Source organism: Tamandua tetradactyla, chromosome 5, assembly GCF_023851605.1.
Source record: "Tamandua tetradactyla isolate mTamTet1 chromosome 5, mTamTet1.pri, whole genome shotgun sequence".
NCBI lineage: Eukaryota > Metazoa > Chordata > Mammalia > Pilosa > Myrmecophagidae > Tamandua > Tamandua tetradactyla.
In genome coordinates, this window is record NC_135331.1 from 140,536,390 (window position 1) to 140,555,846 (window position 19,457).

The 19,457-nt window shown below is 36.0% G+C and overlaps 1 protein-coding gene across 1 annotated transcript in view; it reads right to left on the minus strand.

The window, feature by feature from the left end:
* The window catches only part of SNAP91 (synaptosome associated protein 91), a 158,011-nt gene that overhangs the window by 79,740 nt on the left and 58,814 nt on the right, over nucleotides 1-19,457 (minus strand). The window contains exons 7-9 of the mRNA XM_077162350.1: nucleotides 19,093-19,204; nucleotides 11,120-11,226; nucleotides 2-30 (exon numbers count right to left, since the gene is read on the minus strand). Of these exons, the coding sequence (XP_077018465.1) occupies nucleotides 2-30; nucleotides 11,120-11,226; nucleotides 19,093-19,204 (248 nt within the window). The remainder of the gene's footprint in view (nucleotide 1; nucleotides 31-11,119; nucleotides 11,227-19,092; nucleotides 19,205-19,457) is intronic.

Consider the following 19,457-nt stretch of genomic DNA (forward strand, 5'->3'; position numbering starts at 1 on the left):
AGGAATGTCACCTTTATCAATACCAACTTGCTGTGGATTAAAAAAATAAGAAATTACTTATGGGAAATTTTAAAAATTAATCTCTTTGCATCTAATGGAAGATCACCCACAAAATTAGTTAAGACCACAGCTCAATCTTGTAAAACAATCGCTCTTATCTAGATTAATCTGATATTAAGCATGTGTTCTCTGTGCAGTTTTCCTTCAATATAACAGAACAATGGTTTCACTAATATAAAATAACAACTATACAGAATTTTGCCATAAACAAAGAACTTAAAAGTAATGAGGAATAAAATTCAAAGGCTTTCTCCATGAGTAACATGGAGAAACATGGAGTAACAGCATCTAAAAATCTAGGAAACTGCTTAGACTAAATTTAAATTGTTAATAATGCCCAGTAAGTCTTCTAGACAGGGGATATTTACTTAGTTTTGAAAATCTGGAGTGTATGAACTGTTAAATGATTATCAGTTTCTTCTCTACCACCTTCCCATAGAGAAAACCACTTTTAGTTTCTTCTGAATACTTCCAGAGTTTATATATGTCCAAGGAAATAAGAAATATATCAATATATATTTATCTGACCCATTCTTACACAAATTGCAGCATATTAGATTCACTGTTTTGAACTTATGTTTTTCACTTAGTAATATGTCTTAGACTGTAGCCATATCAACACACAGTTTCTTCATTTTTTAATAACTGTAGAGTTTCCTTGTTTAACTAGTCACCTATTAATGAACGTCGAGGTTTTGTCATTACAAGTATTGTCGCACATACCATTCTACACACTTGTGGACCATCTGCAGGATACATCTGTAGAAGTGGAATCACTAGATCAAAGCACATGTGAATTCATAATTTTGGTAGATATTGCCAATCTACACTTTAACCTTTCAGTCTCATAAGTATGAATCTTGTGACTCTGCATAGTTGTTCAAATTTTGCACCAGAGACTTGTCCAAAAATTTCCCTAATGTTCGGTGGTATCCCTGGACAGACCCTTGATGCCAGCTTGGGGTCTTACCTAAGATAGTGTAATACTGCTAAACCATGGAATGTACTGTTCTCAAAAGGACTGCATGACTACCTGACCGTCTTCCCTAAGCCCACTGCCAGATCCTATCAAACTTTCACCAGTCCCCTCTCAGTTGTTTTAAAGTTCTCCATTTCCCTTCTCTCTTCTGTCCTTTAAAAAATCCAGCTACCAAAAAACAAACAAACAAACAAACAAAAAACAACAAAAAAATCCAGCTACCTCTTGGCTAATCAGTGTAGAGACCAGCCATTGTTGACTTCCCTTCTCCCTATTGCAGCAGTTTGAATAAAGTCTTTCTTGTCACTTTTAAATACTATCCAGTGCTTTCCTTTAAGGTCTGGAAGTGCCTTTTCCCCAGGGTCTCCCTAAGAAAGAGGATTTTTTTTTTTGCAAACATGTTTTTTGTAAAGTTGAGAAATGAACACGTATTTCAATGTGGTTTTAATTTTCATTTCTTATGAGTAAGTTTGAAAACTTTTTCAAATACTTAGGAATTCACTTGCTTCTATGAATTGTCTATTTAAAGCTCTCCCCAGATGGGTCATTGTTTTCTTGATTTTTGTGGTTGTTGTTGTTGTTGTTCATTACTAGGGGCTATGCATATATTAAAGATTAGCATTTGGTGTTAAGAATTACAAACACTTTTTTCCCAGTTTGTCATTTTCCTTTTGATGTCATTTATTGTGCTATTGTCATGCAGAACATTATAGTTTTCTATCATCAAATTCACCCTTCATTTTCTTTATTATTTCTAGATTTTGAGACACAGTTAGGGTTTCTCCATTCCAAGGTAAAAAAGAATTTTCCATGTGGCCTTAAGCGCTTTTATGATTTCATTATTTTACATTTAAATTTTTAGTCTGTTTGGAATTTATCTTGGTTACAGCGTGATGATGTAATGTGCAATTCAAATTTACTTTTTCCCAGTTGGCTAGCCAGTTGTCCAATACCATTTATTGGCTGGTGTGCCTTTTCTGTATTGATCTGAGTCTGTTGCTGTTCTTCTGGTCCTCTATTGCGTTCCCGAGGCTTGTTAACTCATATAGATATCGTAAATTAACAGTTTGCCATACTTGCCATATTCTTCCTTCCTTCTTCCCTTTCTTCCTTTCTATCCATCCATCCATCCTTCTGTCCATCTAAGTATCTCTCTATCTATTTATCCAATCATCTGTCTCCCTGTTATTAAGTCGTGGTCTGAACACTTGACTGCAAGCTGTATACATCATACTCCTTAAACATTTACTATTACCATGTATATTTCCTAAGAACAAGGATATTCTCTCATGTAACCACCTTAAGTATAGTTATCAAGTTCAAGAAATTCAGCATTGCTATAAAGGCTACAATCTATGTTCCATTTTTCATATGTTCCTTTTCTCTTCCCTTGTTAGATCCTCTCCAGGATCATGTATTGTGTTTGATTGTCATTGTCTCTTTACTTGCTCTTCTTTTTGTTTTGGCATGGGCAGGCTGTGGGAATCAACCCTGACCTGGGTCTCTGGCATGGCAGGTGAGAATTCTGCCACTGAGCCATCGCCTTCTTTTTCTTTTTTTCTTTAATTATGGGAACATATATACAATATAAACTTTCCCATCTCAACCACTTCCAGGCATACCATTCAACGGAATTAATCACATTCACAATACTGTGGCACCCTCACCACTATCCCAAAGAGAAACCCTATGCCCATTATGTACTAACTTCCCATTTGCCCCACCTTGCACCCCTGATAACCCCTACTCTAATTTCTGTCTCTATGAGCTTGCATTTTTTCGACATATATATACATATATTTGCAGTTACTGTGGAACTTAAATTTTAAAAAACCTAAATCCATATAATCTCATTTTCTTTGATAGCTACGTAACTTCAATAGTATACACAAATTATCTTTCTATGCCCTTCCATCTCCCCACCTTTATGTAGTTCTTTTCACAAATTACATGTTCATACATTATGAGTACAAAACCACTGACTTATCATTACATTTTACGCATTTGCTTTTTAGATCCTGTACAAAGTAAAAAGTAGAGTTACAAACCAAAAGTACAATAATACTGGCATTTATATTTTCCCATCTCATTACCATAGATCTTCATTTCTTTATGCAGCTTTGATCTATTGTTTGTTGTTCTTTCCTTTCAACATGAAGAACTCCCTTTGGTATTTCTTACAGGGCTAGCCTAGTGGTGACAAACATCTTCAGCTTTTGTATATCTGGGATGTTTTAATCACTCTCTCATTTTTGAAAGACGGTTCTGCTGGATATGGAATTCTTGCTTGGAAATTTGCTTTCAGCTCTGTGAGCTGCCTTCTATATGCAGGGCAAGTTCTGGGATGGCAGGCCTGTGAAGAGTGTCTGGCTCAGTCCCTCCAGTCACCACCAACGAGAATGAGCCAGACATACATACTCATTAGGTGTGCAAGGGAGTTGTGGGACCAGGAACCCACACTGGGAGTTCAGGCTGGCTCTGTGCCAAGCCAGTGAGTGGATGGGGAAGGACCAGCCAGGGTACCATGAGACCTTACCACTTTTAAGTTTCCTTTTTCTTGATTTGGTGTTCTGTTATTGCAATCCTTTAACTGTTCCTGGAGCCTTTTGGAAAGATGTTTCTGCCAGTTTTTGCTGGTTGTTCAAAGCTTCTGTAGGGTGATGGAGCCCTGAAGCTTCTCACTCCACCATCTTGATGGAGCAGGCTGTGATAAATCTTTACACTTTGTTTTCTTTTATTATTTTTCTTCCAGGCTTCTGCTGGATGACAGCTGCTTTTAGAATCTGTAGTTATATCTGTATGCTAGTTTTGCTGAAAATAGAGCTTGGATTACCCTTCCATTCTCCCTGTTTGTTTTAGGTAATACCCAAGAGAAGAAGTGGAAATGCTGATATATGCAACCAAGTTTATCTTAGATGTCCTCAAAGTATATTTAAAACAAAATAAAATACAAACTTATTTGCAGAAAAAAGACAAAGAAATAAGTAGGAAGAACAGTAAGATATTGCAGTATTTGGGGATGGAAGAAATAGAAATACACCTTTCCTTTTAATTACTTTTAAATCTTCCAAATAACCTATGTTGAGCATGTATTGTTTTTATAATTCATTAATTCAGAAATATTGTCTATTACTGAGACTATTCTAGGTGTTAGGAATACATCAATGAACAAAACTAAGAATCCATCCATATGGGGATTCCATTCTAGTGTGGGGGAAAGAGACAGAAATAAACATAATAAATCAGTGAATTATATGGTATATTAGAAGGTGATGGCTGCTATGGAAATAATTCAGGATAAGGGTGACTGGTATGGAGGGGGAGGTTACAATTTGATAAAGGGTGGTCATAGTAGACTTCCCTAAGAAGGTGAAATTTGAGCAAACAGTATAAGGTAATAAATGAATTATGTGGGTAAGTTCCAAGCAGTACCAAGGCCCTACATTGTAAGTATGCCAGAAAGGTTCAAGAAACAGCTTAAGGCCAGGGTAACTGGAACACAGAGAGTTATGGGGAGAAGAGAGTAGAAGTCAGGCCTTACAGTGCTGGATTGGCCATTATACAGATTTGGTTTTTACCCTGAAGGAGATGGGAAGACATTCTGAGCAGAGAAATGAAATGACCTGACTCATCTTTTGACTGTATCACTCAGGCTGCAATGATGAAACAAAATCATGGAGGGTCAGGGGAATAAGCAAAGAGAACAGTAAGGAGGCTAATAGAATAATCCAGGTGAGAGAAGATAATTGCAGCTTGGATGGGGCAGGAGGGGTAGGGGAGAGCTGCTGTGGAGATAGTGAGAAGGGATATGGATACATTTTTTTCTTTTTTCTTTTTTTTGCATGGGCAGGCACCGGGAAACAAACTCAGGTCTCCAGCATGGCAGTCGAAAACTCTGCCTGCTGAGCCACCATGGCCTGCCTGGCATATGGATATATTTTGAAGGTAGATCTTCTGACAGACTGAAACTGGTATGTGAGACAAATCAAGAATGCATCTAAGGTCTTGTTGGTTTGTGCAGGTTAGTGTGATGTCCTGATACTTCCCAATGTAATCTGGGCAGATAAAAAAGTATTTGCAAATTTCCTCACTTGGGGAAGACCTGATATTCTCTCAAGCATTAGGGACTCCCAATTTAATAGGCTAAGCTCTCAGTCTTGAGGCTTGTCCTTAAAAAACTAATTCCTACATAGGGGAAGCTAAGAGTCACCCTCAGAGAACCTCCTCTGTGCTCAGATGTGGCCTCTCTCTCTAAATCAACTCCACAGGGGAACTCACTGCCCTCCCAGCTATGTGCAACACAACTCCAGGTGTGTCAATCTCTCTGGTTACATGGGACAGGACTCCCAGGAATGAGCATGGCCTGGCATCGTGAGGGTTGAGAATGCCTTTATGACCAAAAGGGAAAGAGAAATGAAACAAAACAGTTTCAGTGGCTGAGAGATTTCAAATAGAGCTAGAAGGTCATTTTGAAGCTTATTCTTATACGTTATGTAGCTGTCCCTTTTCAGTTTTGGGTGTACTAGAGTAGCCAGAGAGAAATGCTTGAAACCACTGAACTGTAGTCCAGTAGCCTTGATTCCTGAAGATGATTATATAACTATACTGCTTTTATGGTGTTACAGTGTGATTGTGGAAACCTTTTGGCTGATATTCTCTTTATCCAGAGAGATGAATAAGAAAATAAAGACAATAAATAAATAAATAATGGGGGGGTAGTGGGGGTAATGGGGAGGGATGGGGTATGGGATGTTTTGGGCATCCTTTTTAACTTTCGTTTTTATTTTTATTCTTATTTTTATTGTTTATGGAGTAATGAAAATGTTCAAAAACTGATTGTGATGGTGCATGCACAACCATATGATGACACTGTGAACCAATGGTTGTATATTTTGGATGATTAAATTTATGTGAATTTATCTCATTAAAATTGCATTTTTTTTTAAAAAAAGAATGCACCTAAGGATTTTGGGCTGATTAACTCAAATGATGAAGTTGCCATTAAAAGGGGGAAACGTCAACTGGAGTATGTTTTTTTTAGATATGGAGGGTGGGAAAGAGTGGGGAGTAGGAAGCTGGCTTATCCTGGATGTGTTAAGTCTGAGATGTCTATTAGATCTCTAAGGTTGGCTATCTGAGTCCTGGGTCTGGGAAATACGTACATTATTCAAATTAAACATTTTCAAATTTTATGCCAGCAACAAAATAATTTTCAGCAAAGGCATGGACAGCACAAATGTTCAAATATTTAAGCCTACAGTTAATTGACATCAAATGAAATTAGCTATTCTGAAATGTTTATGAACTTTACTTAAAAACACAGTAATTATGAGTAGTACAATGCATAGGTACTTAAAAAAAATTTAACAACCAAAAAATAAATCTGAGAAGTATTTGTATTGAGATGACAGAAAGAATTTTAAGATATACTAGGATGAATAGGAACACACTTTTCTTTTTCAAATAGTTTCAAGGGGTCATTTGAAAAAGATATGTAAATGATACATTAATACATAAATGAAGCAAAAATGGGAGAAAAAACTCTATGAAGTCTTGTTAGTCTTATGGTTGGCTGAATTGCGTCCTTCAAAAAGATGTGTTTAAGTCCTAACTTCTGGTAAGGCACCTGTGAGTGTGACTTTATCTGGAAATGGAATCTTTGCAGGTATAATCAAGTTAAGATGAGGTCATACTGGATTAGAGTGGAAACTACATCCACTGATCAATATCTTTATATAAAAAAAAGAGGGAAATTTGGGCACAGAGACACAGACATAGGGGAAGAAGGCCATGTGAAGATGGAGGCAGAGAATGGAGTGACGCAGCTACAAGCCAAAGAATGCCAAGGATTGCTGGCAACCCCTAGAAACTAGGAGAGTGGCATGAAACAGTTTTCCCCTTAGAGTCTCCAGAAGGTACCAACGCTGCCCAAACCCTCATTTTAGACTTCTAGCCTCCAGAACTGTGAGAGAATAAATCTCTGTTGCTTTTTTTTTTTTTTTTTTTTTTAAAGACAGAGAGAAGGAAGGAAGGATGGAAGGAAGGAAGGGAAACAACTTCTTGTTTTTATTGTATTTTGTTTGTTTGTTTGTTTGTTTTTTACATGGGCTGGGGCCGGGAATCGAACCGAGGTCCTCCGGCATGGCAGGCAAGCACTTTGCCCGCTGAGCCACCGCGGCCCGCCCCTCTGTTGCTTTAAACTACCCGGTTTATGATACTTTGTTACAGCAACCCAAAGAAACCAATACACAGTCGTCATATGTTTGTAAAAGGTGTAACAAATATGTACCATCTTCAGATCAGAACAAGACCAGGCTAAAAATACTGTCAGCAAATTTTCAAATAAATCCAGGAAATATGAATTCTTGAAAAATTAATTCAAAGATACTTAAATGCCAGATAGTCCAAGTCCAGCAAATTGTCTATGCTTTTCTCTAAAATATTAAAAGGGAGATAATATTTTTGAAAGTTAGTATGAATTTTGTGAAATTTTAATATGGAATATTAATTACTAGGATATCTTGATGAAATACTGCAGAAAACAGGGCAAAATATTCCTTACTTTTAGATGAAATCAGCTTCAAATTTTTTCAAGTGGATAAAACCTCGTTCTTGAATTACTAAGCCTAAAGGCTAGAATTGTGAAAGAAAAAAAAGCAAGAAATCTAAGCTGGAACACTGGAAATTATGTTTCCAGTGGGACAAAAGGGAATATGCAGTGGGACAAAAGGGAAAATCATGATAGGACCAATCAGAAAACTTCAGGGTATTAACAACTGAGGTACATAATAAATATTCTTATTAAAAACAAGTAAAATGTTTGTTTGTGAATGTGCCATTGGATAATATGCTTCATTAAGCAAGGGCTGTCATTTAGCTTTATGTTGACAGCTTTTAGCATAATGCCTGCACGTGGTAAGCATACAGGTGAATGAAATCATTTAATAGGTAGATAGTCTTCATTATTTATCTCAAATAATTTACAAGTTGAAAGAACGTTAAAAAATGTGCTATAATGACTGACAGATCCCGCCAACCTTAATTAGTAGCTGGAATAGAATGGTAAAGCTGAACGGAAACTTCACTCTGATTTGGTTATTACCACAAGGATATACAGAGATTTAGCAACAGGACTAAAAATATATAATGTATATATAATGTGTATCTATTTATAAATATTTACATGTATACAAAAGTTACATATCAAGTATTTTGAAGTGATACAGGCATTAACAACTCTAGTAGGCTAACCTTCCTTATAAAGAACTACACAATGACAAAGGGAAAATGTTCCTCAAAAAAAAAAATAGTAGGATTTAAATCATTTTAGTTCTCCAAACTATCTCCAAAATAAAAAGGAAAATAAATATCAGTTGGAAAACCCAACTGTATATGTAAATTCTCATGTGGCAGGTAATTTTTCAGTCCCACAATTTTAGAGATAAACTGGTTAGAGATTAATTTGTTTGTTTCTGTTTTTTGCAGACAAAAGAGAGCTAATATAAGTAAAAGGAAAAACAGAATTCAACTATTATAATTTTCAACTATTCTTCAAGTGGGGAATAATTGGATTTAAGCAAGTTTCAACATAGATGATAAAATTATTATTAAGAAGTTGTTGAAGAACATGGAATTCGCATAGGGTCAAAATATAGACCCACAGATTATTTACTAATCACAAGAGGTAAAAAGGAGCCTTTATTTGGAGAAACCTGGCAGGATCCAACTTAACTAGATAATCAAATTTAACATCACCAGTGATCAGAAAAACTGACAATTTGTGCCTCCCAACATAACAGTGGCTAGTACTAATGCTGTCTACATAGTATTCTTGCTAAAAGGTTTACCTGAATCTTAATATGAGGAATCATTCAGACAAATCTGGGATACTCTTATCAGAAAACTATCAAAACTGTGAAAAACTGACATCAAAACTATCAAAATATTAACAGCAAAATATCAGTATTCTGGAGACCGAAAAATAGGGGGATGGTCTAGATTAAAGAAGATTTAAGAAAATGACAAACAAATGCAATTTGTGATTTAAAAAAAACTAGGACCCAATTATACCGCTTTAAAGGAAATTACTGGGACAATTGAGAAAATTTATATTTGGGCTGAATACTAGATGATATACAAGAGGTAATTTGGTTAATTTGGGGTTATCCTCATGGTATCCTGCATAAGAAAAACTTCCTATCTCTTGAGTGACAGTTGCTAAAGTACTTAAGGGAGAAGCATCACTTCCTTGTATGTGTGTTTGTGTGTATGTACAGAAAGAGGGGGAAAGGAAGGGAGAGAGAACAGAAAGAGTGACAGAGAAAATAAATATGGCAAAATATTTAAAAGGTGAATCATTCTGAGCAACAAGTACATAGGTGTTCATTATACTACCCTATCAACTTTTTTGCTAGTTTTAAAATTATTCAAACTAAAAAGGGAAAATACATATTATCATAAATTCAATTCTACCATTTTACATAAGCAAGGAAATTGAGGCTCAAAATAACCAAAGTGGATTAAGCCAAGATCTCTCTCCTACAGAAACAGTGTTTTGATTATGCTGATGGAAGTATACAGGCAAATGCACAAAGTTAAAGGGTTGGGCTTCTACAAAGACTAAAAACTGGAGATTGCAAAATCCACTTTTATGTCAAATGCCTTCTTTTATTTGTCTTTTTTATGTCAAATGCCTTTTTCTTTCATTTGTCTTTCGTATGTCTAGAGTGGGGTTTCTCAGGCTCTGTAACTATTGACAATTTGGAGTGGATTATTAATTATCAATTATGTCTGAGGTGAGTGTCCTGGTCTCTGCAGTGTCCAGTAGCATCCCTGGCCTCTAACCACTAGATGCCAGTAGCAAACCGTGGCTTCCCCACCACCACACCCCAGTTAAAGTCTCCAGACATTTTCCCCTGAGGGAAAGGGGTGGTATAATCTCTTCCAGTTGAGAACTAACGGTCTAGCACACCATCCCTCATCCCTCTGGATCAATTTATGCTGGCAGTTTCTCCCAGAATTACAGACCTGACATGCCAACCATGGAAACCTGGCTTTAGGGAAGCCATGGTGCTTCCCTAAACTCTTATCAACTTTTACAAGTTACTGAAAGTATACACTAAAGCAATTTCATTAAGTTTATTTACATATTTTAATATCTTTTTATATGATCCATTAAAATATTAATATGAACAAAGTAGGTGTTTCTGAAATTCAAATTTTACAGATCCCTAGTACTGGAATCACTCTGGTGAAAGATGATTATTTTAAATCTATAATCCTGTTAAAGCCACCAAAAGAATTTAGGAAACTTCCTTGAGATTGCTCTTTTTTACTGCCCTGAACTTCTGAACCACAATGTAATTGGAGGGTTGAGCTGAAATGTAACTGTATTATAGAAATCTCATCACCTTCTGTCTGCTATTATTCTGAGAGAACCATAACTCCTACAACTCTGGTATTTACCTTGGAAAGGAAAACTAAGAATAATATAAATCAGTAAATGATTTTATAAGAGGAAATACCAAATTACACATAACCTTTAGTAGCATTAACTGTGAATTCTCAGTTTTTGTGGTTAAATACAAAGAGACGTCCTTAAAGAACAATTTGTACACTTTATAAAATGAACTATACTTTCTGTTTTATTCTTTTATTATGTTTAAATAATTGAACCAGTAAGGAAGGTCATATTTTATAATTTATGATTTACACATTAAGAGTAATAAGCAAGCATTCTGAAAGACAAATCTAGTATACAACAAAAAAGAAGTACTTTCGTATTATCAAAGATAGTTATTAGGTAGAGCGAAGGAACAGACCACTTGGCAAAGCAATAAATGAGTTCATTATCCATGAAACTTTTATTTGAATGCATAATGATCTGACTGGGATAGAGTAACACTAAGTATAGCTCAGTGAGAGATTGAGACAACTGCTGAGATCTCTTCTAACCCTAAAACACGGTGACTCTATGGCAGAATTTCTTGCCAGACAGTAAATTCCATTACATATTATAGATACATGAGCTAGTACTTTCAAAAATTATATTCCCAATAAAGCTCAATGTTTATCACTTACCTCTGCAACTTTAAGAAATTCAGACACCCGTGTCATTCTAGTTAAAAATCGTTTGTAAATTTCTAGAGCATCTTTACACTGTCCTTTCTTCATTTCAAAAAACTTTTCTAGAGAGATAAAGAGATAATTTGAAAGTCAAGGATATTATATTCAATTTTATTCAAGCTTATGTTAAGAATTGCTACTTAAAACTTTAATGTTTTACTCAAAACACTTAGCACTAAAACCTATATGAAGTTTTAAAGTACTTAAATGAGGGGGACTGAACAGTTTAAGAAAGGTATTATATTCTAAGATAATGATCTCTCTCACACGAAACAATGAAGAAAACAGAACAAAAGCAAAAGAATAGATGAACTGCATAACAAGTTAAATTCATGATACATATATCCAAGTAATCTGTCTTGGAAAATAGCAGCAAGCAGCAACCTTCTCCTGATAATCACCTCAAAAGTTATGCCTGCCTTCTATAACATTCTTATTCCTTATTAACTCACTATAAACCAATGATGTACATATTAGTAAATGTGTCTTTAAGGTAAAAAATTTTAGGTAAAAAATGGCACAGTTTTGTAAAAAGCATTTTGTTTACCAAACTGTCTATGAGTATCTGCTTTCTCAACATTTTGATTTCTAGACAGAACAGAGATCACTTGGCTGTTCTCTTTTGCACTCCCAAGATTAGAATCTAGTCTTTAAGGAACTATAGTTCTGTTACAATTGCAGTATGAATGTTACCCCAATAGGGATTTTGAAGAAAACAAGCATTTTATCAGTATTTTTGTTGGCTTTCATCGGCCATTTTCATTAATTCATTCCATCAGTAAGGATTAACATTGAAGATGGAGAGTCATTAGGCCAACGCCTAAAATAGCTTCCAGGCCCTCGTACATATTCTTCTTTAAATTTATTATTTTATATTTGCATATGATGAAACACATGCTATTTTTATATTCTCTCATATGTGAAAGTTCTTGATGGTTCATTCAGCAGCTAATTTTACTACCTTAAAAGTATTTTTAATTTTCTAAAGTAAGGTTTAATATCATATAATTACATAAAGAACTAATTATTGAGGACAGTTACTCATTACCTTCTGTTGACAGTCTTTTGGTAATTTCATTTGAACACGTACCTCCCCTGAGGGTATTCAAGGGAAGCACGAAGATAAAAAAAAAAAAAAACACATACACATACTACTTTCTACTGGTTAAGATTTCAGAGGGGGGGTAGTCTTTTAAAAAATGGTCAAATCTATAGACGTTCTTTATCCACTCTATTCTGTTTTCTCAACTATAGATGGAATCATGGTTCTATAAGAGAAAAGTTTTGTTTTAGTTAAAAAATTTGAAAACAAGAGCGTATTCTGAGAACATATACTTTCTTTCTTTTTAAACAATCTTCAGATAAATAATGTCTTCCAAATATTTAAAATACTTCTCTTATCTATAATCTAAGTTTATTTCTTTGCATCAGATTTCAGCAATAACACGAAAAGGAAACTTAACACGAATACTCAATCTTCCTTTAGAACCAATGCATCAAAAATGTAAGCAATTTTTCTCTCTTCTGGATGCTTTTAAAATTCTTTATGTCTTTCATAGTAATTATGGATTCAGCAAAAAGACACTCAAATAATTATGTTTTTAGGTTATAGTCTCATAATTGTTTCCATAACAGTGGTAAATAACACAGAAAGGCAATTGTGCTATTTTACAGATGCATTCAAAGCTGTGAGGTCCCCTTGTCTTACATACTCTTAGGTACCAAGGGTAGGTTCAAAGAAATTAACACATTTTTAGAGGGTTTTAGGAAACCCAAAAATAAGCTTCTACCTTTCTTTTATACTATAAAGAACATATATTGAGTATCAGTATTTGAAATTATCAAATTTGACATTTGTAACATGAATTTTTCTAAAGCTTTGTAAATTCCTTTTGCCATTTTAGTATTACCCTTCAAAGGACATCTGCTTCAGAAAAGGCACCAAATGAAAAAGACCCACCCACTCCCAAGAGACAAACGAGTATATTTAATGTGGTCTATTACTAATGACCAACCTCGTAGCAGTAATAGTAATAATAATAATAATAGTAATGGTAATAGTAAAGGTAACAGTAATAATAATAATGAAGCATGCTCTTACATGCAAGTCAGAACTTCATTATAGTCATTAAATCTTTGTGAAAATCTGTAGCACTAATATTATAACAAAATAAGATGTAGAGAATGAGTCATGAAGTCTTTGATTAAAACTAACCCAGAATATATTTATAAGGTTAACTCCTAGAACTATCTGGCAAACAAAGAAAAAACACACCTGCCTCAAAACACGCAGGCTACTACCTTGCATACCTATTTTCTAGATTGTTACTTCAATGAGAGCAGCTTTGACCACAACAATGATTGAAAGCTACTCAACACCAAAACTTTATGAGACAAAAATGTATACCTCATTTTTTCACACGTCCTTAATGTGACCAGATGCACTCTCCTAAACCCTAGCCAATACATTACCCATTTTTTTCAAATTAAATTAATGCTATTATTTTAATATTAAGGCAAATATATTCTTATTACAATCTGTGAAGTCAATACAAAGAAAGTTAAATATGGAAGGATTTAAGAAGCTGCTCAAGACAACAACAGAAAAGGATCACACGGCTGTACATGGTTAATTGTTAAATGATAGTAAAGAGTAAATCTTGGGGCAATCGTGACAATGGAAACAAAGGCACACTGGTGAGAGAGTATGAGGATGAATCAAGAGAACTTCATTTTTGACTGGATATGAGTCTGAGGAAGATGATGCAATGCAAAGACAATTGAGGTTTTAGGTTCAGAAGATAATTACATATAAACAGAAATTTGGAGATTAGAAAGGGTAAGTTCAAGACTTCAGTTTTAGAGTTTCTAATTTCCAGTGAGAACACAATATCTAAATTTAAGTATCTACAAGAAATAAGACATGCAAAGCTGAAGCACAGGAGAAAGTAAGGACTGATATCACCAATTTGGGTCACATCATAAAGGAGATGATAGATTTTCCAATGGAGAAAAAAACTGAAAAAGCAAGTAAGTAGGAGGCTAGAAATGAACTTCACCAAAAGCTCACAATTATGAGTGGAAAGGAGGAATAAAATCAACTAAGAAGACTAGGAAAATACGTCTAGTCTTTTGGCTCACTGGTAAACTCTCTAACCTGACATAAAAGTACATGTGGTTTTGAACTGCAATGTTAAGGGCAGGAATCTACCCCCTCTAAAGGTAAAACCTCCAAGAGCATGGTGTTCGATGTTAGTGATCGGCTGACCCTATCTCTATTTTATCATTTTCTTGCTCACGTGAAGCCAGAGTTCTGGTGGCAAATTCAATTCTGTAAATTAGAAAGACTTGTTGAGATATGGAAGGTGACACTGAGGCAGAAGTCATTTTCCTGAACCCTTGTAGTTGTTTCTTCCAGCAAGCAAATTATAGAAATGAGATTGTCCGGCAGTATTCCACTGTCCACCTCCAGCTTTCTGGTTTTGAGGAGAAATGAGTTACTGTCACAGCTCTTAGATCTGATTCCTTATCCCTAGATTGATGCTTCAGGTGTCTGTTCACAAGCTTTCTAGGATTGCAAGGCAGCTGTGTCGGTGGCAGAGGCTTCTTATTTTCAAACAAGCATTGGCCTCAGAAGTGGTCAAGAACCAGTTCCTGCAGCCTTCCAGTAATTACGTAACACCCAATTCCACGTATTAAATTGGCTTCATTTTAGATTATGCAGCGTGGTTGCTGTTTTTTGACCAGGCACAGTATTTGATACCTGAAGTTCTGTAGAAAACAGACCCTCAAAAATATCCAAGATGGGAATCCTGGATCGATATGTAAACTGATTAGATTTGAAGGTGGTAATTGATGACTATCTGCAACTACTGGAAATTGGTTTCTAGTAGTCTTTGCTATACTGAAGCAAAATAATGACTAAAATTACCACCTACACTTTTCTGGAATGAGTACCCTGAATGACAGTTTATCAGATTATGACTGCTGGGATGGACCATCATGATGGCTCATTCTGTTGGGTTGGATGGGGTGCTTCTGACTCCACCGGGGAGCTTAAAAAATAACATATGATTTTAAATGATTGATTCAATGCACAGAGGACTAAGAAGTCACACAAGTCACTCTAGACCAGCCAATAAAATAATTGTATCTCTTAGAGCTATAGGGCTTTCATGCTAAAGACCAGCCAATAAAATAATCGTATCTCTTAGAGCTATAGGGCTTTCATGCTAAAAGCCAGATACAGGGTCTAATCCTGTGAGTTGCTGAATTATAACATAGGATGGTTAGTTAAACTTACAGCCTCAACATGATCTGCTTTGTGAAAGTCAGGATATTTATTGGAAAGAATGGGGCCCTGAAACCTAGAAGGATAGTCCTTGGGTAGAGTCAAACCAAAATGAACTTTCTTTGCTGGCAAGAGCTTTTCCTCCCCAATCTAAGGAGACTGGTCTTGCCTTGCTTGGAAGGTCAGTTGTAAATTAACTTGAAGAAAAGGATGAAAATTCTCATGCCCTATATACCCTTTCTTCCACCACCCTCATGGAAACTACTCAATACCCAAAATGAGATTTAGAATTCAACAATTTCAGTATGCATGCCATAGGGAGACAAATACAAAGTCTGACCCACAAGAAAAAATATACGCCAAAAAAGGTACACGATTTTGCAAATTTATATAAGCAGATACAAGATACCAAGTTAAATTTAAATTATCTATATATAAAAAATACATTTTTAGCATTAGTATGTTGCAAATATTGCATGAGACATATTTATACCAAAAAAAATTATTCATGTTGCCTGAAGTATATAACTGGGCATCATGTATTTTTTCCTGAATCTGGTAATCTTAATTGACAAAAATCTAAAGAATGGGAATGGATTTTAAAGCTGCAAGGCAGGAAAGAAGGAACACTGTATTAGATTTATAATATGATTGAAAGTTTATCATTTTGGGTTGGACTTGCCAAATGTGTGGATTCAAATGCGTAGCTGAGTACCTGGGAGTGGCTGCAATACCGGTTCCCGAAGTGAAGTGACCAGACAACACCAACACCAAATTCTCAGCCCCCAAACCTACTGAATCAGAAACTCTGAGTTGAGGAAGAGCCTTAAGACACTGCAAACAGCATATTTTCATAGTCCGCAAAAGGACTTGTACAAGAGTGACTAAGCACAGAGTAGAGACATTCCCCAGACTTTTCAGGAATTATTGGACACTGACTCCAAGCTGATTTTACTCCTTGGAGACTCAAAATGCTACTATATGCTCTGCAAATTTAAGTGAAGGCTTTATGGTGGTTAGGTGTAAAAAGAAAATTAGATTCATTAGATGCATGAAAATATCTGTAGTTATTTCCCCAGTTTCCTGACTACATAGTTGGAACAGACATATCTGGAAAGATACAGGGGTAGAAATTCCATTACATCCCCATTTAGCTTGAATATTTGATTTGTGCAAAGGATGAATGGATTTTAGAAGCTAACAACAGTTTACTGTTGCTAATTGCAGCCATTTAGATGTGTCCTCCTTAGCGGAGGAAGCTGAACAGAGGTCCTGGCACCTGGAAGGCTGCTAATGAAGTCACAAAATGCTTTTATCTCTATCCCAATAAGTGGAGGCCTTTAGAAGCAGGTTACTTTAATAAAACGGTTACTCTCACTGTTTTATTTCAGAGAAATATCAATCTCTGGTTGTTATAATCCCAAAGCTTATCACTTTGATGACATTAGGCTGATTGTACCTAGTGGGCAAGCAGGTATGCTAGGTTCCTTGATAAGACATTGCATGTCAAAGGATTGGAGACAGAATCCATGAGAATTCAGGGACCTGAGACCTCAATGAAATGCGTTCCCCACGAAAATTCAAGGACCTGATACCTCAGTGAATTGTGTCCAAATGTCTGGGCATTTTAGAAATATTCCCCCTATGTGAAAGACAAGTTGCCGTAAAAGTCTACTGAGCTTCTTTGATTTTGTACACAATATATACAACGTGTGTGTGTATAAGTGTACAGCTCTAAGGCTGTCAAATATGAGTGGGGCCGAAATCAAGAAAAGGGTGGCCTTGATCCACTGGGACTATGTGGGCCTTTGTTTCAGCAAATCTAAAGGTACTCAAAGTGTCTGGGAAAGATTCACATGCTGTAGAATATCTCTAGCAAGCTCCAATAGCAAAATCAAGGCACAGGCCCCAGCCCCAAGTGTGTTGGAGCAGTGCCATGTTTTTTTTTTCAGATAGTAACTATTCTCCTTTGGAAAAATTGCTCTTGGCTTGCTTCTAGAAACTGGAATCCTGACCACAGAACACCAAGTGATCTTAACTCTGAAAGCATGTGTTACCTGATCTACCAAACCATAAAGCCAAACAAGTAAGTGCAAGGGTGCTCCATTTATCAAATGAAAGTGGTATATAAGAGATTTGCTTTAAGCAGGTTCTCAGTGTCCACATGGGTATGAACAGATGACTCATATCCTCAGTATGCCTACTTGTCTGCACTGACATTTTCCCTCAAATCACACCTATGGCCTCTGAGGAGTTCTCCATTACCAGCTGACTGAGAAGAAAAAAAATTCAAGCTTGGTTTAGAGATGTTCTTCATGCTGGTACCAGCTCGAAGTGGTCTACTGTTTCATCATATCCCAATAGAAGATTGAATCCCAACAGCAGAAAGAAATAGTCACAGTACAGCTATACAGCTGTTTATCAACTTAGTGTAAAAGGAGAGATGGTGAGAAACATGAAATTATACCAAATAATGGGCAGTCACTAACTGTTTGCCTGGATGGTCAGGGACTTAAGAAAAAAAAATTGGAGGATTGGCGATAAGGAGGTCTGGGGAAAAGTTAGTGGGTGGGCCTCTCATAATTGATAGAGTATGAGGTAATTTTCATCTCATTCAAATATGGCCAAGGTATATTCAGTACAAAAAGAGGCTCTCACTAATCAAGGCAAAAAGTAGACTTCACAGGGTGATGGAACAAAGAGGCCAGGATATCAGAAATGGGGGTTATGAAAAGGATCAACAAAACCTCTGTACACCAATACCATGTCCAACACCACTGCACAATAGCCCAGGGAGACCAGCCATCCACCGAGTATTAGATTGAGGATCAATTCCTTGTGTTAGGAAGGACAACAGCAACCTGTCTAAACTGTTCTAGACAGTTATTCTGGATGTGGATTTATTATCTCTGACCATATGCTCTGCCAGCACCACCATCTGTGGACTTATTCACCATTGTGGTATCCCACACTACACCACCTCAGCCACAGCACTCACTCTACTGCACACGATTGAGACAATGAATGCACCCCCACAGAATTTGTTGATCTGACCATATATCCCATCAGCCTAGAAGTAGCTGGCCTTACATAATGGTGAAATGGCTTACAGAAGACTCCATTTGAGCACAACAGTACAAATATACTTTGAGAATTAGAGATTCCAGTATGTTCTCTGAAGGTTGACCAGTATATGTTGCATTATCTACCTCAGCCTGATTATGTGGGCCCAGGAACCAACGAGTGGGTATGGCCCCTCTATTATAACTAATGAGGAAGCAACAGCTTCTTGTTTCCTCCACATCTCCAGGGGTAGTCTCAGAGGTAATTGCTAGGATAGTGGAGTAGTTATATATTGCTGTGTGACTTATTCCAATTGGCAAAGCCTAGAATTTACTTCTTAAGCCCTTCTAAAATTTTGTAAGCACTAAAATCCCTGTATGAAATCCCTTCATGCTTAAAACGTCTAGAATGCTTTCTGTTTTCTGTACTTAATCTTTTAACATAAGGATACAGAGAGAAATGTGACCTGAATGAATCATATCTTCAGATTTTTAAGTATCAAGTCTGCAGTATCCAAATTGTTGCATTCATATGCACTCTTTATTCAAAGTCTCATTTCAGTAGTTTTACCTACCAAGTAAGTTAATAACTCCATCATTGTAGCAAGCAAAAAGTTTGATAAGATCTTTGAAAAGAAGCATAAATGCAGCATTTATGACACCATTCGTTAGTTCATTTGGATGCACCTATAAAAAGATGAAAATTTAACAAGTTAATGGCATATAATACAATCTCAATTTTTTCAAAGCACAATAGAATGTTTCAAATAATTATTTAAAAAAAATCATTTATATTCGTAAATGCTCAGTGACACTTTTAGTAATCCACTATCAAAAGATGAATTGCAACTGTGTGTGTGTGTGTATGTTGAGTGGGGGGGAAGAGGTATAAGAGAACTCTGTACTTTCTGTATGATCTTTCTGCAAATGCACTACTGTT